Source organism: Cyphomyrmex costatus, unplaced genomic scaffold (assembly GCF_001594065.2).
Source record: "Cyphomyrmex costatus isolate MS0001 unplaced genomic scaffold, Ccosl1.0 scaffold127, whole genome shotgun sequence".
NCBI classification, from domain to species: Eukaryota; Metazoa; Arthropoda; class Insecta; order Hymenoptera; family Formicidae; genus Cyphomyrmex; species Cyphomyrmex costatus.
This window is the reverse complement of record NW_017275249.1, coordinates 701,621-725,482: the sequence shown is the minus strand read 5'-3', so window position 1 is coordinate 725,482 and position 23,862 is coordinate 701,621. Positions and strand designations below refer to the sequence as shown.

The 23,862-nt window shown below is 33.5% G+C and overlaps 1 protein-coding gene across 1 annotated transcript in view; it reads right to left on the bottom strand.

The window, feature by feature from the left end:
* acj6 (abnormal chemosensory protein 6) overlaps positions 1 to 23,597 on the bottom strand; it is a 45,118-nt gene extending 21,521 nt beyond the window's left edge. Inside the window, exon 1 of the mRNA XM_018550725.1 lies at positions 23,436 to 23,597. Within this exon, the coding sequence (XP_018406227.1) occupies positions 23,436 to 23,597 (162 nt within the window). The remainder of the gene's footprint in view (positions 1 to 23,435) is intronic.
* Positions 23,598 to 23,862: the final 265 nt, after the last annotated feature.

Here is a 23,862-nt window from a genome sequence, read left to right as displayed (position 1 = left end):
TGAAAGCAACAACGTTGAGATATTAGATAAATGTTGCAACGTTTTATTTCTTTTTTCTCGCAGTTTGGTGACATGCTAATTTGGCAGTCGATAATGCAAGAGGTAACATATCAGAATTATCGTCCGAATCAATACATACTGGTTACGTTTCGTTGCTATCTCGTAATCGGTACTCATCATGTGACGCGAGAGAAGAGTAGTAGAATAATTTAGTAACGTATGCCTCTATATGGTTTTAACGTGCTAATGTGTGCGCGTTGCTGAAATCGAACGGGCCGAATGATCCGGTAAAAGACCGGGAAAGACGAGGAAAGAAGCTACAGTTCGGCGCGGCTGTGTCACGTTCTTTATTGCTCGTACACAGTCATAAAGTTACAACTGATAGAATTATTGAAATGTGTGTCTTTGGCGACCGATTCTTCGAACATTTATGTCGTAACGTTGCAGTGCGTGGGACGTGACCGTGTAAAATGTCGCGTCGACTTATCTCGAGGTCTGTAACGCTACGATATTTAAATTGCGACTAATCGATTTATGGTATTTACAGGAGAGTCGAAATTGACGGGTGCCGAGCGTAAAAATCAGTGATTTCGTAACCACTATATGTCGGGGATAGCCACGTTCATTGGCTACGTCCTGTTCCGCCCCCGCAGCCCCGCCAATCAGACCGGCGGCTTTCTCTCATCGATCCAAACCATCCACACTATACTCAGCCGCCATGCTCAGTTCTCTTGCTCGTTCTCCTATCCTTCTCCGTGCAGCGATCTAGCCTGGTATATAAGACACACGGTGATGTAAAGCCACACACGAGGTAAAGGAACGTTTAACGTTGTCAATCGTCGGCGTTCCCCCTTGGCGTTCCATAAAAGATAAGACAATCAGATCGGTCGGTGACAATTAAATAAAAAGATAGATGTAGCAAGATAGAACTTGAGGTTTGTTTCATAAGAATGCTTTCATACATCGTTCTTGTTATGTATATTAGGCAATTAATTCATCTACTTGACACACTTTTTTTTTTAATTATACAAAACCTTCGCATTTCTTTTTTCGAAAGGTAAATTGGGGATGTGATTTTATGAATTCTACAATGGGCTTAAAAATAATATATATACCTATATACTTGTGAATAAAAGTAAGATTTATTTATATGATGTTTAGAGGATCGTTCAGATAACCGATGAGTTTTATTAACGAGTAGCAAAACATAGATTCGAGTCAATGACTTTCGCGCGTGTGTGCAACCGTAACAGAAGAAAGAAATAGGTCATGAGAGAAAATAAGAGATATAGCAGGTGAAAAGTAACGATTACGAATGAATTATAGAAGAGTTCGCGTGCGTGTATGTGCGTGTATGCATATGCGCGTTTGTGTAGCTGGTCTCGTGTGCGTGAATAATCATAAATTTAGCAATTCATTAGACGCCTTAAACATCAAAGTCAATTAGTTAGAAATGATAATGGACTTGAAATTCCGTGCAGAAACAAACTCATTAGTTTCTCATCAACTAATTACGATTGGCCATTGAAAATCGACAGTAATTTCGTCAACATTTACGTTATAGTTTTACACGTTTACGTTACTGTGGAACGCGCGGAATGACAGCGCGGAATGGAAATATTAAAAAAGGAAGAAGAGCGCGCAGACTGTATAAGTACACAACCGATTCGTCCAAATCAAACTTCTCTCATAACTTCAATTGTTATAATACTGGCCAATACTGGCCAACTATATTTCGAGCTTTATGTAAAATTCATTTCGCGATCGTTGCTCGTTATTTGTTACACCCCTACAAATCGAACGCACGAATGCAAACGTAACCTGCAACTGTCGGGTTTATCTCCTCCGCGCGTCGAAGAGCTTTAATTTCTGTTAAATGCCAACTCCAGCTCGCGATATCATTGTGACTCGAATATAAAAGCATTACGTTGTCCTTGCACATATGTATCTACTTGCGCCACGTGCAAGCGCAGGTGCGGACGCAGTCGTTAATTTTTTTTCCTCCTGCGCTCGCATCGTGGACTTGCGACGATTACACGACTATAAATCATACGTTTGTTTTGTACTTCATTTTCGTACACATATTATATTGCTATGACATTTTATTGATACAATCAACACGGAAAATATACGCATATATATTCATCTTTTTGTATTATTTTTCAATGGCTTTATGCTGATTATAATATTACGTAATTAGAGTATTCCCTTCGGGTAGCACAATATTGTGTGCGTATTAAGTTTCTTCTTTTTTTTTTTTTTATAATAAAATATAATTATTCTTCTGGAGTATATTAGAAATTCGCATTTGTATTTTCAATGTAAGTTTCTTTTATTTGCAACACAAAGGGATAATTATTACTCGACAAGGGCAATCAAAAGTCATCTCTATCGATAACGTAATAATGATCGGACATTTTCGCGAAAACGATATTATTGCACGCTGCTGTTAAATGCCGCGTGTGATCAAAAATTGATACGCCGTTGCATATTGTCGCGGAATTCGCTAATTTGCAGCATTATATTCTCGCTTCAACGAACGTGAGAATTTTCGCCATTATAGAGATTGTATTACTTTTTGCTTTCACGATTTTAGCAGTTTTAAAAGTTGAAATATTAGTATAGAGTGAATTATATTTACGTTTGGTATTTTATCTTTAGATATTTTTAAATTATAACGTCGGTTAATAAGCGAAACTAAAGAAATAGAATTTGCGCATACGAAGACTGAAATATATGACTTTGGAAAATTTAGTATTGTGCTTATAGAGCAGATTGTAATTTAATATTGTCGCACTTTTTTATCTGAAAAAAATCTCTGTAACGAAAAGAATTGTAAAATAAGATTACAAGATTCCTATTTATTTGTCACAGAAACGTCGCACACGCTGAATTCCGGGATCTCATGCTCGATTGCTGCTAAATATGATCAAGTGATATATTTTTGCGTAATCATTCCTCATCCATCACACGTGCCACTCGTCAAACCCGGGTGTTGCTTTCCCAGACGGAAAGGATAATATTTTCGGTGACGTATAGAAATTATGACCGATTCGCTGAACAAGGATGAAAATTGAAAGAAAGTAAATGTGTGAGAAGGAAATCGATACGATGCATTTCTAAATCCTTTGTTTAAATCTGTATGTTAGCATTTTATGTATCTATTTCGTGCATTAAGTTTATCCAGTTACTCGTCTCTACAAAGATTCTGTAAAATAAAAGAAAAGTACTTTTTTTTTTTTTAAAGAAAACGCGGTTTGCGGATTATCATATGTTATTGCAATACATTATGAAATACCCATTTAATCGATGTATAAAGACATAGAAATAACCGCATAGGTTATTTCATAATAAAAAAGTTTTAAACGTATTTTTTTAATCAGTTTTGCTTATGTGTTACTTACTAATTATTCAAATAAGTGACTCAATCTGCAAGGTCTATATATACTATACGAAATAATTGAAAAGAGGGAAATAATCACAATCCCTCATAGCTTTGTATTTGATAGTTATATTGATATTATTATATTTTTTATAGTACAATGTTTTTAATTTGACGAAACAGCAGCTGTAACATTTAATTTAAAACAAATTATGTGATTGTTTAATACTCACGTATACTATTCCGTAAAATTAAATATAATTATTTAGAATTATTATATATGAGAGTACGAAATATTTTAAATTGTGTCAGGCATTAAAATAATGTGTAGGATATTTATATAATGCGTAGTGCATTGCATATATAAGTATAGTTTGGCATTGTAAGAGTATAAGGCTAATTCTATAATGTACATTTTGTTTCCTGTTTCCTGCTGTTTGTCTCTTGCCTTTTTGATCAAGAAGGCATAAGAGACAGACAGCAAGAAACAGGAAACAAAAAGCACATTGTAGAATTAGCCTAATTCAAAGATTTAATCAAGTTTTAAAATGTTTTGTAATTGTAATCACTTTTTATTTATATTTTATTTACAATGATAAGAATAGAATAGTAAAAAATAAATATATATACATATAGTTATTTTAATACATATTACAGAAGATGTCTTATGCAATGCAATAGTATAGGTATGTGTCTAGAAATGTGACTCTGTGTGATCCAGGTTTGACTCAACTAATCTTGACTCTGTGACTTTTGATTATATTATACGCGAAAAGTAAATTCAGTTCTCGGAATTCATTATTATATACTTCCTAGATTAATGTCATTTAGAATTTTAAATTCAGACCGAATAGGAATTGCGGCAATTTGTATGAATTAACTTAGGGACGGCGGTATATGCTCAACGATCATCGGAACATAATTGCGTACGGACGTTCTGTCTGGTTAACACACGGCCGCAATAATACGCTGCATATATGGCGACGGTAGACATCATCTAATGGAGGCTTCTCCCAGATCGACTCCCGCGCACCCATTCACGCTCCCCTCAAACGAGCTACGCCACTCCCGGACGAAATTCGACCGTTCATCTCTCTCTCTCTCTCTCTCTCTCCCTCCCTCTCTCTCTCTCTCTCTCTCTCTCTCTCTCTCTCTCTCTCTCTCTCTCTCTCTCTCTTTCACTTGTCTCCCTTGTTCACCAGTCCGTCGGTTCTCCCTCTTTGCAATCATGTCTGTCTCCATCGTTCTTCTATTTAGAGTACCGTTCGCCAGGACCACCTTCTACCTCCGGATCTGCCTGTCGACTTATGCTTTCACTGATTTGCACTTAGGAAATACCGTCCGTTTCACGCCTCTCCTCGTCTTCTTTATTGTACTTTATTGTATATTCTCGCTCTTTCATTTTTATTCGCATGAATTTCACTCTTTCTCTGCAGGATATATCTTAGATCTTTATTCGTTCGCATCCATTAAATGTTTGCTATAAATTCTTTGAAATACTTCTCTCACACTGGCACTATGTTATCCGTCTATAGATACATGCGCGTCTTGCATTTTTGCTTGGTTATTTTCTTTATTTCTGTAGAGCTTCTCTCATGTTTTCGTTCTCTTCTTTTAACAAGTAATCTTTCTCCGTTAAATGTGCGCGGATGTTTGCTAGCTTTCTCGATGCTGATATATATAGTTTACTTGCGAAAGATGTCATATGTTCAATCTGCTTTCATACTTTTCATTAGATTCACAGAAATATCGTAATTGATGCAGTTAATAGTGTACTTTTTAATTAATTAATGACTTTATACATTATAGTCTCACAAGTAAATGTAACTAATTATGATATAAATGTATTCCATTGCAACGAGAAACATGACATTTAACATAAAAGTTATTTTTTTTATTTATTAAAATATGAAATGTTAAAAGTGCACTCTGATCGAAAATACATTACCTTTTACTGCATCATCACGTATGTTAATACAACTGGATATTTGATAAAATCATTACGAATAAAAAATGTAAATGATAAGTAATTGATTTACATATTTAATGCTAGGTGACGCACGAATAATCGGAAAATATGGATAAAATTTTATATTTACGCATAATAGAGTTCTGCGGCGGTACGATTGCGATTTAAAATATGCAATTAGTGTTTTACGGGAAAACACTGTAAGGGTAGAAGGGATACCGATCTCATTTTACCGGCGTTAATCATTACATACGTATAAAATAAAATACATGGTCATTAAATAAAGGACATATAAAATTCATCTCTGATTGCCGTTTCATACTTAAAACTGAAACTGTGTAGTGATCTCTATAGCAGTTACATTAAATAAAGTTATAAGCTGGAATGATATATATGTTGTCGTGAGTATAAAACAAATCAATTTGTCATAAGCAATTTTCGAATATATTACTAATTGGTGCTTTTTAAATTCAATTTAATTTACGTTGTGTTTATATTACAAATATAACGCATGACGAAGAAAGAAACATATTTGTTACATTAATTTACTGTAATTTTTAATATTCCTACCACTCAAGCGAGGTACCTGCCGAAAATTAAGCAGAATGGAAAACGGATTTGCATTAAACATTTGTGCTGTTAATATAATTACCATTGCTGGTAATTATTGCTGTAACTTTACCATTGAAATTTATTATCGCGAGTTTAAAACATGCTTACGCTTTAAATTCTTCGTCGAACACACGAAGATCTCGCAGTTGAGTAATCTGTTATGACAAATCAAATCCGCAACTGTGTTACGCGCTGAACATTAGGGAACGGACAGCGAAAGGGTCCGAGGCGGAATACTGTGTGACATGTTAATTTACCACCCCTATAATTGGAATAGTAGTAATGCACTTAAGGAAGGATGAGAGTAAATAGCGCGTAGCAGGTCGGTCACGTGGCGGCACGTGGCGACACGTGTCGCCGACACTCGAACGCGGCCATCTCTCTGTTAAATTTCAAGATACCCGTTGCAAGTACAGCGATTCAAGAAGGGACATACATATATTTCTTTACAAGTGCAAGCCTCGAGGTAACATATAGATTTTCTAAAATGAGTGTTTCACAAAACACGTCAACGTTGTGAACATTTCTTTTAAAGAATATCTTCTCAAAACGAGATTTCGTTTTTTATCAGTTTCTCCAGAATCAATTTTTTTGTATCTGAGATATATTCTCGTTTCATATATTCCATAAAGTTATAAAGAAAATTTTAGATACTGTCTCCCCCCCCTCCTCGTAAATTTAGGCAAATCACTAACAAAAAAATTATCAAGTTTAAATTGACCACTTTTCATCTTGATTTTCGAACATTCGGGGCTTTTGAAGCGTAAAGATAATATGTTTCGAGATCCGGGGGTTTTAAGACTCGGACTTTACGCCCTCGTGGTAGCTAGTCGTCGATAATCCAGCCCTGATCCTTACGACCTACCGTCAGGACCATATCCTTCCTGCCGGGGCTCGTGGGCATATCCCCATTGGGGAGATGAGCGCATTAACAAAATTGAAACGTCGATTTGTCCTCGAAACTCGGCCTGACGATAATTTTATTAAGACCATCGTTTCTCCTAGGGAGAAGGAATCGTGCCACGCCGCACGAGGCCCATAGCGTTGTAGGATATTTCGCGGTCGATTTCAGTTATCCGCCAATGATGTTAATTTAAGCCGACGCGGTATATCCGGCCGTCTAACTCGAATGCTTAACTCGGAACCTTTTTTTTTTTTATGACATCATCGAGAGAAGTGAGGGAACGTAAGTATATTAGATTTCTAAAGGATTCTATTTGATACTCTTTACGATTCTGTTTCTGCCGACTTTGCTTGAGAGATTTTGCCTGAGAAGGTTTGACGTATAATGAAAAAAACCAAGATTTTTATTATATCACAATTTCTCAAATTTAAATTACTAACGGAGGCTTCTTTTCATCTGCCGCTATCAATTTCCTTAGTCGTTTTCTTTAACTACTTGTTAGAATTATTCAGCAGGCAAACAAAGCTTAAAGTCCAATGATCAAAATCTAAAATTTAAAAAAACGATTCACAAATTAATAAACAATCGCAAACATGTTCTGAAATTGAGATATTTGATAATTATTTTATCATGTGACGCACGATTTCCTATTCTATCCTATAATATATGTACAAAGAGAAAAAAAATTGTTGCAAGTATTATTTAATTTAACTACAATTTATAGCCTTTTTTTGGTCAACTATTTTATAATGCACATTATAGCTACTTCAACATTGAAATATAATCATTATAACTAATGTATTAAGTTTTTTCTTACCATATCTCTTAGTTATTATTATCATATGTACATACATAAATATTACCGAATGTTAAGAAAATAGTTATATTCACTATAACGATTGCATTTATATATATAAAAATGATTATTTTTATTTACCATTCGTATCTTAATACTTTACTATATCGATAGTTCAGATTATCGTAATTTATAGTATAGAATTGTTTATATTTGAAAGAATTATATAAGGTTATTATTACTGATATTATGATAGTAATATAAAAAAGGGCCTCTTAATTTTTAACTATACAAGTATAGTCATAAATATCAGAATACCTTTTTCTCTGTATAAAGGAAATATAGTCATATAGACAATCTAAAAAATATTGTAATTTATCGTAGCAAGAGTTACGCGAATAAAGATAATCGAATTTTTGCGTGCGTATGGAACACAAGAAGACGAATATTCCAAATAATCGGCAATAAAGCAACGTGGTGTGCCATCCTGTTTATAGAATGACACATATTCGTCGTGGGTGTTTGCTCTACCCACGCACCACACGCTTCTTATCCACATGCTGTTGTGTTCGAGCAGGTGCACCACCGTGCCCCTTCACCCCAGCACGTACGTCCCTCTCTGTCAAGATACAATCGTGGCGTAAACATATGGTCATAATAATAGACTCTTGATTTTGACGAGGGGTGCTCCCTATGAGTGTCCCGTGATTGTTTCTCTAGCGTAAACGCAAAATGTATAACCGGTATGACTACTCATAGATATTCTGCCTAATGAGTGAAAAAGACTCGGTGGCACGCGGTGTTAATTTGCCGTTTACTGGTTATGATTTATTAAGAACCACAGTTTTCTCATTGTCGGTATTCATAAACATTTCTAACAATCATGAAAAGCTAAACAAAAGAGCGCTTGTGTTAAATATTGTATGTCAGATCTTTTAAAATTTAAATAAAGAAATTTTGTTTCACAAATTAATCTTCTTTTAAGTTTACAGAAAGTTGCAACATTGTTATTAAATTCACGTGTGTAGATGTAGTAAATGACACAAATAATATAATGTTATACTTAACAAAAATATCATAATTTGTACGTGATAAAAGGGTGGAGTAACAAAAATGTGCTAAATTGGCAGTCTGCGATTCTGTTGTATCGATAAAATGAGATACCTTTCGCAATGCGCAATAGGATTGCGTAAAATAGTTACCAAACTTTCTCATGTATGGCTTCGCTAACGATTTGTTTCATTTTAATGAACCAATAATTGTTTCTCACAATGGTATATTGCGTTTTCGGTTACTCAATAGCTAGCAATCATAACTTCCAACAAAAAACAAATTACACGAAATAACATGTCGTACAATGTCGAAATTTACTTGTCGCGAATTTATTAGTTATCATACATGTATATCGATTAATTACATAATCATTACAAATGGCAGTAAAATAATATACGCCATATATTTTGCGACTCTAAAAAAGTGTAAAAAAATATTAACGCTATTTTTCAACGATCTTGCAAAAATTTTAGCTATTAAATTCTTGTAATATTATAATAAAATAAATAGATTTTATCCTCTGTGTGAACGAGCATTTGTTTTTTTTTTTTTTTTCTTTAACTTGTATTCTTTTAACGATAGAGATAAAATTTTACAAACACCAGTATCGCTTGTATTTAGTATTTAGAGTCAGACAATCGTTGGTTAAATAGATAACGCGCAGTGATAAGATCGATAATTATTAATTGTAAGTACGAATTAAAGTTATAGAGTATTCGATTGCAACTCGATCGTTTGGCAAGCTCTAGCGTTTGCTAATGACAAATTATTCGACATATCGGGTTTAATCTCGTACGCGACATAGTTTGCAATAAAGTATCTTGCTATAGGAAAGAAAAATCAGATCAACGTACATACCGTTCTTATATACAGTTTCCATACACAAGGAAAGTTCATTTCGTTTGTGCAAACGCGAACGGATCAAGAAATAGTGATCCGGCAAATAATACTGCATGAGCCAACATGTGCACGAATCGGCTGCCAAAGCCGCTTCGGTTAGTTTGTTATTCAGGGAACGTCTTCGATTGCATGCTGCAAGACAGATCGATTGAATGTCCCTCTTCAAAAATTGATTGTACGTTTTATACGATGTGCCGGCAATAGAGGTAACCTCGCATAGGGCATAAACTATACTTTGACGACGGTATATCAGGTCCGGCAAAGTGATAACACTGTCATTACCGAGGAAAATTCTCAATAGAAAGGAAAGGAATTAGGAGCGCCTTAAAAACGTGATATGCTTTCGACTCGTCGAGACAAGTAAAAGTGAAAGGAAGGATAATCATTGTTTTCACAAATTTTGTCACCTGTCACGATTTCAAATAGCTATGCATACGTATGTTCTTTCTACGCGAGCAATAATCTTATTGAGCGTTTTTTTTTTTTTTTTTTTTTTTCTCGAAAAAGGCTAAATGCGGCAAATTCAGAAGAAATGATCTCTTATGAGAAAGTTTGAAAATTAAGCAGTAAAGAAATTAACGTGGTTACATTGCTTATTGCAATAAGCAATGTAACCACGTTAATTTCTTAAATGTTAGTTGCTTAAATGTTTGTTGTGTGCCATGGCCCTTATAGCATTTTTCCAGGACGTATATTAAATAAAAGAAGTTTATGACGCATTCGTTTGATTTACACAATGCATTTTGTTTATATATTGGTAGTACAAATTAGTTCGGTCCGTTTTCCAAAAGATGATCGCCTCCAAAGACGAGTAATCTTTTCGAGATGGAATTCGAAAATCGCCTGAGAGATGAGAAAAAGTAGTAGCCGGCGATGGACAGTACTTTAATTAATCTGTCCTTTCTTCGTTTAATTATTATTATTTTAATTAATCTGTTCATTCATTCTGTTTTGAAATAAATGCATTTTTGAGCACAAAAACGGATCGAACTAATTTGTACACCTAATAATATATAATGTATATACATTACTGGATGTCTCATTATATTGTTCTAATTTCTTTTAACATCAAGATATAATGGACATTTGTACATACACTTGGCACATAAAATGCACGTGTATCAGGAACACGTGCAAACGCGGCTATAAAAGATAAGCAATTCTGCGGTGTGTGCGTTCGAACACGGCGCGGCAGTATACGTGACTGAATTCCTAAATGGGAGAATTACGAAGTTCGGATAGAGTTCAGATGGGGAATGGTCCGTGTTTGTACCGTGCCGTTACGATCATCTCACCCACGGATCGAACGGCATCCGGTACACGTACGTGTCCCATCCTTTAACCTATGTACGACACGACACACGCTGGTCACACGTGTAGTACTTCTTGGATAAGGACACTGCCCCCGATATGTTTTATAGCGTGTTAAGCATAATCGAATATGCGTATACGATCGTACGCGAATGATGTCTATACGTATATATATGTATACATATATGATTGATTTCAATTCAATAAACAGTTTCAATCTGTGCAAATTGTAAGAACAATAGTAATGTAAATGTTGAGTTTTGTATTGTTTATCGTTCTAATATATTCGCATATCAAGGATGTAAAATATTTGCCAATTAAACGCACAAATTTTCGCGCAGAGAATCAAGAAATTGTGTTAAACTCGTTAGGCTCGAGTATTAGTTTTCCTTTTTTTTTCTTATTTTTGAATTCTCGATTTTTTTAATTGAAGGAAATTTATTAGCCGCTCACCGCGCGCGCGGTTATTGCTCATCTATCTTATACCTAATCTAATCGCGAACGGATCAAGATTATTTCCGTGGTACTCGTTAAGTTTCGTCCCTTCGGCCTATTGTATTCGAAAAGGAGGTACACGCGCACATGCACACGTTTAATCACGAAGGAAAGAGAGAGGAAAAGCGAAACGGGGATAGAACTCAGGAAGGAAGGAAGGAAGGAAGGAAGGGTACATGGAAGGGAAGAGAACCCACGGAGGGTGCCCCGATAAGTATTATTGTAATTATACACTTAGGTTTATTTCCTGCGAACGCGCACTCATGGGGGTTGATGGCATTATATACCACGGCACCCTAATAAAAATAATAATAAGAGCGTTAAACCGCGGAGAGAACGGTATGGGAATAATGTTCACCTTTCCGTGCGGCCACCCATGGTTGTGGTGCGTGTACAGGTTGTTGCGGTATACGCGCGTGTTGTAGAGTCCCCGTTCATAGAGGAACACAACGAGTCGCTTCGTGCATGTACACGCATCGTTTGTCATTGCTCTTACTGACGATAGATTCTATTTAATTTCTCGAAAAGAGTAACGATGACTAATTGAATTATTCTCTAAGATCGGCTCGAGAAATTGTCCGAAGTTCAAGTCTGTATGTGCGATATTTAGACTCGGTAGAATGTGAAACGCATGTATATTCTATACAGATGTATACTCTAGATATACAATATACTTTCTTTTTACAGTATACATGTATTATGTATTTCTTTTCTTTTATAATAAAAATTGAATTGTGTATTTAATTGTTTTAATGCGATAGTCACTGTTCAGTGAGATAAAAATTGAATTTCTTTTCTAATCGAAATGGGCGATTGAATTTTAGTATTCTATCGTGTTTGAACTACGCCATAATCTTCATAAAGTAGGGAACGATAAAATCGATGCAACGGGAACTTCGAGAGACAAGGCGGAAGTGTCGTTCGTCTATCTAACCACCCACGTTTCACTGTTACACGACAAGAAGACCCTCGTGGTGTCCAGAACGGCGGTTTACATGCACTTGTATACGCGCGTGTAGGTTTATTTATAGGTGGAAGGCAAGGTCTACATAGATTTACCTGTGTAAAAGCCGCATGGTACAAGACATATCACAAACCCTATATCGAGCTATGTTGCAAGGTTTTGCGTGATATTTGTGTGGATATTATTATAGGGAATTCCAAAATGGAACTACATTCGATTCAAATGTGCATATTATTTGTTTCCAAGCTAAGTACGAAACTATTTGAAGGCGTATTGATGCAGCTGGTCATTTCGGTTTATTTAAAATCGAAGATAATTACAGTTGGAAAATTGGATGAGTTGAGAATATAAAATTTGATTTAAAAATATAATGTATTACAATATTTAAACATTATCTTATTTGTAAGATTTTAAATGTTTATTATTTTTATAACACAAATATTATAATGAATATATTTTATTTGCAATCTTTCTTTCTTAAGTTAATGCAAAAAAATTGTCTCACAAACACACACACACACACAACGCGCGCACCATAAATAAAATGTTTTCAAAAAAACTGATTTTTTTTTGCTTAATATAATATTTAATAGTAAAAAATGACAAAACTCTTTTGTATCAATCCAATAAAAAAAAAAAACCTGTTTAGCGTTGTTATTTTATAACAAATTAAAGCTTCCCAATAGCTTTTTTAAAATTCTTACTAATAATAACAATAAGAGTACAAAGTTAAAGGTCGACCTGATATGGCAGTATTAGAAACTAGTATGTCAAAACGTAGAATCTCAGATCTCCCCTCAAGAGATATTCGTGAAACTAGCTTTCTTTTATCTTCTTATATATATATAGTGCTCTTTTCTGTTAGAATTACATTTTCGCAGAGTGTCTTTACCCATAGTAGTTCGCCATAATTTTCAATTGCGCAAATTAACATTTTCGTTCTACACGTCTCCATGAAACGTAATAAATAAGGGGGCCAAGTGAGTAGTAAATATAAATCAGGAGTGATTGGATGTAACCGGGGGTGTTATGTGTCCCCAGCGTCCCGTGTGCGGGATCGTCCGCGGGTCTTCTACGACTAAGAGAGAGAAAGAAAGAGAGAGAGAGAGAGAGAGAGAGAGAGAGAGAGAGAGAGAGAAATACACATTCGGCAAACGTAGGTGAAACGATCGTGAAACGATGAACTATCTTCGTGTAGCGATGGGACTAAGCTAACTTCTTTTTTCACAATTTTTGAACAACTTTAATACATTGAAATTATTTATTCTCAAAGAAAATATATACAAAATGTTCGGTAATATGAAAATAATTTGTAATTCTCGAAACTTCAAATAATTATTCCAATCTAAACTGAATATTTACTTGTATTAAATATATGATTATTTGACTAATTAATTATTATTAATTGACTATTAAAAATCATTAGAGATTTACAAAAACTCGTGATAATCGTTCATAACAAGGTCTCAACTATCTACCTGCATACCTAAGCAGAATTTTTCTACTGTTTGTAAAAATTGTTTCGATTAATTGATTGCACTGTTCATCGTATTGATATATATATACTAAAATTCTTTTTAAATTAAAGAAAATTAACTTTTGTCATAATTATTGTAATTGTTTTAAATGCATGAATTTTATTTTTTATAATCTTGATTACAATAAATTGATTCATAGGTACCTGGTATACCATAATTTTAAATAGTCTAGGTTATCTGTCCATATATCCGCACAACAATTGGTGTCCAGTGCGAATGCATCGATTTCATCGCTACTCTTATCCACCTACTTTTACCCTCACTATTGCGGACGACCATGATCGACGTACTCGACCGGCGTCAACGTGTCTCGGTACTTTAGAGTATTTTGTAGATGTAGACGAGCAATGCACTGTCAGCAGAGCCATGTTTCTCACGCTGCCGCTTTCTTTTAATTTCTCCCCTAGCGTTCGTATCTATCACTAGAAATTTAATCTTCTATAATTCAAAATGAATCGAATAATATATATGCAACAGCTATCGTAGATGACACTATATACGATAAAGTATCCAAATTTGTAACAAGATTGAGACGTCGCGAATTTATTGTAGCAAAGCGATTAGATAGATTACTCGCGGATGTAAAATATAATTTTAGAGAGGAGACTAAAAGGAGCTCGATTTAATAAATTCTCTCTCTCTCTCTCTTCAGATATATTTTTTAGGTAGCTGAAAATGAATTCCTCTTTTTTGAAAATATAATCGAATTTGATTTTTGCAAATTTTTTTACAACTTTTTAATATTCAACACAAAACACACACACACACACACACACATACACATTTAGCTGTGCCTCAAATTAAATCTCCATTTAAACAAAGTTTACTTTATAAATTAAATAAAAAAATATAGTTATGCTATCCACTTTTATCTCTCTGCAATTTATAAAAATCTTTTATTTTCAAATACATAATTCAGAAAGTACTAATATTTACTTACTCGATACTCTTGTTAAAAAGTTCAACTGAAATTTGGCAATTTATTCGAAAATCATTCTGCATATTAATTTGCATGACTATATATCTGATCCTATATCAAGTGAGTCAGTTCAGTTTTCGGCAGGCCACATGACACAAATATTCCAGCGACGGCGAGTCCACGAATAATCTTTTTCGAGCATACGTACTTATACATACACGCACACACGCAAACATCGTTTCATTTTTTTTTTTCCTCCTCGTACACAGGTGCGTACTCGTGGAGAGGCACAGGTGTAGGCCGCATATCGATTATGCAATCTTGTGGCCGAGCGGGGAGCCGTGGCACGTATACGCCGTAATGCACGGCTACGAGCGTCCCTTCACTCCTCCAGCGAGCCATCCCCCGCGCATAAAATAGTTCAAACCCGCCCCATGAAGCACTTCTGACGTTAATTGTCGCCTTACTACCGCCGTGTCGTGCACGAACAATCGCTTGTCACGACGCTACACATATGTCGCTTTTCAGATTTTGATGAGAGACGCAGTATGTTCCGTCATACCATAGTATGCGTTTCGTCACCATTTATCAAGATTTCTGAAGAAATCTTCATATTGATTAGCCCAGCAAACTCTTTTTTCCAATTTAATAAAAAAAAAAAGATAATATCAATTGAAAATAGTAATATTTATTATTTCTCTATTCGTGCTAGTATTAGAAAGAATTAAATTTTTCATGTTAAAATATAATATAAATTATAGTATATAAAATTTGTGTACTTTTCAACAATTTTACTTTGATACTTTCTTAAATAGAATAAAAATTGTTCATATAAAAAAGAGAATTTATAAGTATTTATTTTAAAAATTAGCATATAATTTTTTATTATAAATTTTATGATATGATGATTCTGTCAAATAAAATTATGCATTTGTTAAAATAGCATAAATGTGACAGACGTTGTGGAACAAATACATAGAGTAATTTGTTAAGTTCTATTAAAAAGTTAATATTTTTTCGTAGAAATAAAAATACACAATTAAAAACTACAAAAAATAATTATAATGTCTAGTGATTTTGCGATGTGCAATACTTCGCTAGCAAAAGAGCTTTTACTTTCAATGGTTAATTGATAATGACATGCCGAATATAGAGGACCAATCGATAATCGCTACTGGCCATGGCTCTTCACGCGATGTTTATCGCTTGTCGCTGCCTTTTCTGTGCAATTTTCAGGAGAAATTTAGTAGCGTGCAATTAACCAATTAGTCATGCAAGTCCAATGCTTCTTTAAATATTTATTTAAAATGAAATAATAATGTTTTTGGAAAGTTTAATTTCTCACTTTTTTAAAGTGAATTGTTATAAAATATCTTTGGTTCTGAATCTAAATAGCAAAATTTTCCAAGCTGAGATAATAATGTTAGTAAATTAAGGTCGTTTATCTCTCTCTCTATTTTTACTTAAGTTTTAGAGCAAAATTCATACAATTAATTGTTGCTTAAATGTGAATACAAAAGCGTTATTTTAGCAATTATTTTTCGTATTTGCTATTATTAGAGGCTATATATAAGTATCTAAATAATTTTGATGTATTTATATCCATATATACTAACTTAAATTATAACATACTCATTGATTCGATAGCCATTTTCTAGATAATAATGTTCAATATTAAACTAACGATGTTAATATCGCTATTATTAATTTTCATCCCAGTTTTTCTTAAAATTTTTTTCAATAATATTAGAGAGAAAGAGAGAGAGAGAGAGAGAGAGAGAGAATAATTGAGTTGTTAATTTGTGAGTTAGTACAAATCTTATGTTGGATTTATTGTTAGTCAAAGTGAGATTGATAAAGTTCAAATCAGAAGATCTAAATTAAGGAAATCTAATACAAGTCGAAATGAAGTAATAAAAAATAATTTTGTTTATGAAAAAGTATACATTAGAGTAAAATTTAAATCGTTTTCGATGATTTGACTGTATAAACGGTAACATCTGGTTTTATAATTTGAAATTTTATATATATATATATATATACTTGCTTTGTAAAGTAAATTTTTCTCACTAGATTTTAATTTTATCATCTACACGAATTTTTTGTCTTCATTAAAGTAAGATCAGTAAAGTAAGATAAAATATTATAATAAAAACAAAAATAAGAGGATATTGAGTGAATAACAAATTGAAAACTAAATTGATGAGAGTTTTTTAAGAAATTATTTTTAATAAATTATGATAACATATACAAAGTATTAAAAAAATTCTTATACATATTTTTATTACATTTACGTTTTTATCTTTCAATAGGAAAGAATAGAATTGTATAGTATGTATGTGTGTGTAAGACTTTCTTAAACGTATTATCATTTTTTGTACAACGTTAAGAAAAATTAGGTCGATATAAAGCGGGCATCGCTCACCTGCCACCGCGACATGGTCGTACAATGAATAATACATACGCAGCATCCAAATGTGTTTGATATCAAAGTTCGACTGCATTGCGGCGAGAGGCAAAATTAAAAGATTAATGACGTGTAAAAAGAGTAGCTACGTTTATTAAGCCGGATCATTAATACGCCACCCGGATGAAAGGTTCGTCAACCAGAAAACATGCAAAGTAACATCCAACGAAGCGTGAATAATTACCATCAAGCCGATGAATACGTAATGGATCCCTGTATTAATTATCATAGATAATTAACACTGTAGGTGAAAACCACGCCTGATGCTCATAGACAATTAATAGCGATAGACAATTAACGACCGACCTTCATCGATACCTTCTTTTAACCGCGAACATCCGCTCGTATGCGCTTGCGCGCTATCACAATAAATGTACACCCGAATGACTAGTAATCACCGATCGATTGTTGCCGTTCCGTCAGCGAATCGTTTCTGAAAAAGTTTACAATATTTGACGATTATAATTTCTTCTTCTTTGAATTGATCTCACGATAATATTAGCTGTTTCAATGTTCGTATATATAGTGGCTTTAGAAGATTATAACATATTCATATTTATTGGAGGTCGGGTATTTTAGATTGATCTCGAAGTATACAATAGTTGTAAAAAATAATGCATCTAACTGTTTTTACTTATATTAAAATTAAAAGAACAGATTTTAAATAAACGAGTAACGATTTACGGTGATGAGAAATTATAAGCTGATAAAATCTATTTATTCGTATCTTCTCAGACGAATAAATTAGATCATTATCGATTTAAGGCAGTCCTTTTGCAATGCAAATTTTTATTTAAAAAAAATGCATATTTTTAATATTATTTTTAAAATATTAGCGATAATTTCTATTCTTTTTTCCTTGTATTTGATTAAGTATAATAAAGTGATGGAATGTGTGCTAAAAGTGTTCCATGTGTGAATGTTTCTGGTTTGGTGTTTCACAGCTCAATCACAGGATTAGTCGTGTCCGATACTCGTACTTAGAAAATCGTATTCAGAAGAAAAAGGCGATAAAGCATTAGTATGCGAGTGAAATGGGGAAGGTAGGAGGGAAACGATGAGGGGAGGTGATGAAGGAGTGATGGCATAAGTACACCGGGATGCGTTCCGAGCGGAGCCACCTCTCGCGTGTTATCGGGAGAACTGAACAGAAAAATCAAAGGAAGGGGCGATTACATCGGATTCGCGTTACCGGGTGTAACAGTACGGCTGTAATCTCATCTAGGCACTCAGCTCGTAGCGACGGTTTTTATCCTATTACGTCACATGAATAAACTAAAGACTGCGGAGCCCGCGATGTAGCCCAGGGAACGCATCGCACCGACGCTACGGGGGAGGAAACTCGACGCTTTGCTCGTTCGATATGGTTTTGGTTTCGACCTCGGTAGTCGGACAAGTCTGCCGAGGGATCGGAAAAGTGAAGGACGAGAAGGACAAGGGAGATGAGAGCGCGACTGGAGAAATGAGCGGAGAAGCAAACGTGGTTCAACGTGATTGATCCCTGATTGATTTTTAGATATTTGCTATTGTACTTTTGGAGATTTTACGAATATATTATGAGTGTTGCCATAAAATAGAATCAGTTGAATAGGATTAAAATGGATAAGTAGAATCTTTTTTCTTTTTTCTCTTTTACATAGCAAAAACGATATGATTTAAATTGTAGTTATACTATAAATATATAAGTGTGAAATTCATTATGTTTATTTCCTGTTTTATATAAATTATGTTATTTGCAAAGTTAAGTTGTAAAGAAATTATTATACACTTTTACGTAACTTATAAATAATGACATCTTGAAATTGAATGCCAGAATTGAAATTAAACGTCAGGATTGATTTACTTTGCAATGCTAAACGTTTGAAAAACATATGATTTCTATAAATCCTCTGCTGCAAAAGGAGTTAATAGCGTTTTCAGCTCGAGGTTTGCACTAACCTGGATTGAAAAATGCTTTCTTATTGGTCGACGTTACAGGCTCTATCAATAGAAAAGCACGAAATGTCATTAATTCAACCCAGATTGGTGCAATCCACTCGAGCCGAATACGCTATTAGAAAGTTTCGAGTAAAAGCAGCAGACAATTGTTTCAAGAATTTACAGTTAAAAGGAAAATACAAAACAATAGAAAGATAATATTGTATTATATCTAAGATTGAGTTTGTTTTACATAAATTTTTGCTTTTTTCCAAAATTGTGTAGATTATTTTATAGATATATTAAAAATGATGACGAATGCTTTCCATGTCTCTATCTTATTAAATTTATAAGGACTAACAGAGTAAGGTAAAGTTAGCGGCATATTCACAACTAACTAAGTAAACTCGCCGTAGGGGTCGTAAGACATTAAAATAATCGATATCCGCTCAGATCCTAGACTTTACTCGAGCGGTTTAATCCTTGTCGTTATATAATATCAAAAATTTCTCCTTTCATTTATTTTAAATATTCTTACGTAGAAGGGCATTTCGACACGTGCATATACATACGTTCGGATTCTTCTCGTTCATGAGTCAAAGTCTTCCGACAATGTAATCGCGATATAATTTGTAAATAATTCGTCTAACGTATATTTCTTTCGACCTTGATAGAAAAACATATCGCTCGATACCTACGTGCACACTCTAAATGCAGCGCTTCGACAAATCGTAGAATATGATTTAAATGAAACCTTGAGACATTTAATTTTAACCGCATCGCGAATCGAAAGTTATTTTTATTGAGCGCTTCTCGCCGGACACAAATTCTATCGGTACGGATATTTTCCCCGACTAATTTCACTTTTGCATTGACCGAAGCTGCGTTTCTACGACAGCTCGGTACTATAATTTAATGCCATCAAATCGTTGCGATTGATTGTTATATTCACAATGATATTCGTCAGCAAATAATAGTTTAAATTCAATTATGATATTCAGTTGTTCGATTGGCCTAATTAGAGATGAGCTTATTAGAAAAGGATTGACATAACTCTCCGAGTTTGTCTCTACATATGAAAACATGAAAAGGAAAATTATACAAGTTTAAAAGTAAAAATTAAGCTTATTTTAAGTTCATAAACTGAAAAATTACAATGCGTCAGTATTTTTTTTTTTTTTATCAATTTAGTCCCTCTTTATCATTTGAGTGACGCATTAGTGTTATTAAATCATTTACTATATATATACTAATTCGATTGGACGCATTAGTGCGCACTGATGTACATTTAAAGCCGTTGTATACAAATGTTGATGTAAAGGTGTATATATTTAATATAAATATAGGAACCAATAAAACTATGAAATCCTCAATGCACCTTATTAAGAACACGTGCATTCAATCGAATTCGCTGTACAAGTCAATTAGTTTTTTTAAATAAAATTATCAATATGTAATATAACACAATTAGTCTCTTTTTTCAAAATTCTTCGAAATTAAAGTGATATGCAATTGTATCAATATTACCGAGCGAAATACTTATTTATGATTTTCTAGTTTGATTCGTTCAATAGTTAAAAAAATTTTGTTTAAAATGGCTTTTATCTATATATGAAGTAAGTAAATCGTGTTAAACTGCGATTATCTCAAATACAATTACGTATATTTTCTTGTAAATGTTGAAGATTTTTGATAAAAATATTAAAGTTTTTTATTAGCATATGTTTATAAAGGGAATATATTATTCTTTATTTGATAAAAAAAATTTTAGAATTGCTTAGAATCTTTTATCCATCAAATTGTTTTAATTAATATAAAAGAACCTTCGGATCAAAAAATTGTATATATACTTCAAATCCAAAAGCAGAATTATCAGTACAAAAATAGGACAATTGTTTAAGCTTTCAAGTATACTTATAGTTTTTGGAATTTGTATATTGTAGAATTTCTACGCACAATATGTTTGCTTTAAAAAAAAACCGTTTTGCATACTGCAATTCTCAATAAAAAGATAAAAAAACGTAAAAAGAACTAATCACACGATGAAAATTTCTTAAAATATTATTTAAATTAAATGTGTATATTAAATTGCTTTACATCGGAATACGAATTATTTTCAGTAATTATAATAGTTGCGTTTTAATAATTTTATATTATTTTTAAATTGCTCTCTCTCTCTCTCTCTCCTTCTTTCTTTCTCTCTCTATGTGTGTTTATGCTAATAGTATTTATTAAATGCTACACATAAAATTATTATTATTAGCAAGTTGTTCAAACGGTAATAGCAATTTTGAAATGTCTCTTTTACTTTTGTACCTAATTTTTACGAAATTTATTCTGATATAGTAGCTACATTTATGATATTAAAAATATAATTTATCAATTATATTTTTATACATTTTCCAATGATCATTATTTATATGTATGATAATTATATGACCTTGATGTGAAGTTATATGAGAACTATATTATAGTTCTCATAATTTGGCAATTGTACAACTTTTAAAACAACAGAATCTTTGATGGAGTTGCTTAATTACGTATTTTTGAACTTAGAATATATATATGAAGCAATAAAAAAAAACTGTTTGAAAACATCTGTTTCACTAACTAAATACAATTCTGGAGAAACGGACATTACTAAACATTACCAGAGAGGCGATGATTTATAAATATAAATGCAACTTGGAAGAAATATTGATCTTTCTATGAATATATAAAAAGAAACATGAGTTCGTACGTATTCTTGATATTATTCCCGCAGTTATATTTATAGATATATTCGCACTAAAATTGAGTGTGTCTACATGCCACCAGTAAGTACGAGAAATATGAGTGTACAGCATGCCGACGCGGTCAAGTGTCGGGCAATGAAAACGAATGAAGAGAGAAATTTCAACGATCCACGACTCGCCACCTTCTTTAAATGTTCCATAGAGTCGTATTCTTACATTTTCAGTTTATCATTTTAAACGTATTTTAAATAACTGCAAATAGATTGCATATCTCACAATAACACGTGTAATATTGCATGCGCAGTAAATAATACAATGTAATCACGAATACATTCATGTGCGTCGCATAGGTTGTACAATGCATTAAGCGAGTTAAATCTAAAATGTATATTATACAGTGTATTTTAGAAACGCTAAATAATATTGGTTAACTTTCTGCCTCTGATTGCTATGATGCAAAATTATATGCAATTACTATATCCTATAGTTATAGATTATTATAACCTTTGGTTAGATTATTGAACAAATTTATTCTTTTTCGCTCTTTTTGACGAAAGAGTATGAATTTCTTTTAGAACATCTTTTTATTCTGTAATTTTCTGTAATTGATTAATCAAATTTATAGCATTCTTCAATTCTTAAAAATCGGACAAATTATATTTTAATATTTATATCTTAATTCGTCCATTTAAATATCTATTAATATTCGTTGGATAATTGTGAATTGTACCTTGAATTGAATTAATAAGAGTAAAAAAAAGATAATGCTTTTAACTCTTTTTGACAAACCTTATTGCGGTATTGTTAAGAATTTTGGAAGCAGATACCCGACGCGATATGCATTTTTTTTTTGGTTGAAATTTGATTTACTGTCTCTTTATCGAAGCAAGAGACATAATCGATGAATGAAGTTAAACTTCATTTATTATTGAACACATTAGAATATTCATGAAACGTTTTATGTAATGCGATTACTAGGAAACTTAAGACTGACTCAAGAAACATCCAGTAAGTTGTATTTTACTATTTTTTTTATTATTTTGTATCATTTACTGAATTTATTCTATAATATGACAATTGCGTTAGATTAATATACACGTTGGCTTATATAAAGAGTTTATTTTTTCATCATTACGGTATAAATATGTGTGTATAAAAAGATGTTTATATTAGAATTTGTACTTTGATACATTTGGTTTCTTCTAGTACAGTATAAAATACTTTTATTTCCAGTACACTAAAATATGAAAAAACGATAAGAAAATATACAACTCTATAGAGGGAAAGAAACGTCCCATCTTGGTATTGTGAATACCAATTGATTTATCGCGTTACATCTCGGTGTATCGAATAACGCCGCAATCCGAGATAAATGATGAAGATTCCCGCAAAAAGTTTCAGAATGACCCTCGAATTGTTGGGAAAGATACGTGAGATTCGAAAATTCAGTAGAAAACAACGGGTTTCACTCACCGTAGAGTTCGGCATGCATCGCCTCGGCGGCGGCGGCATCGGATCCGGCGCGGCGCGATAAGGCGGCGGCGAGTATCTCCCTGAGGGAAAGCACCCCGGGGCGGTGATCGGTGCCCCGTGGAGTCCCTTGCTCCCCATCATCTTGTCCGGTGAGTACATCATTCTGCGTGCCACTAAGCCTATCCCGGCTTAGGGGTCCGCGGTTGATTCCCGAATCGGTACCCTCAGACGGAGCGGTAAGCGTGACACCAGCAGCGACGGCTGCGCTTCTTGCTTCCAAGACGCATTCGCATCTGTGTGACCAAAATTGTCTGGGTGTCGAAGCGTGATTTCAAACAGAGTACGTTGTTCACACCGTTCACCGTTTTCACCGTGCAAAGTGAACCGAATCGAATGGAGCTACGTCCAGCCGAATTGTTTAAAACGC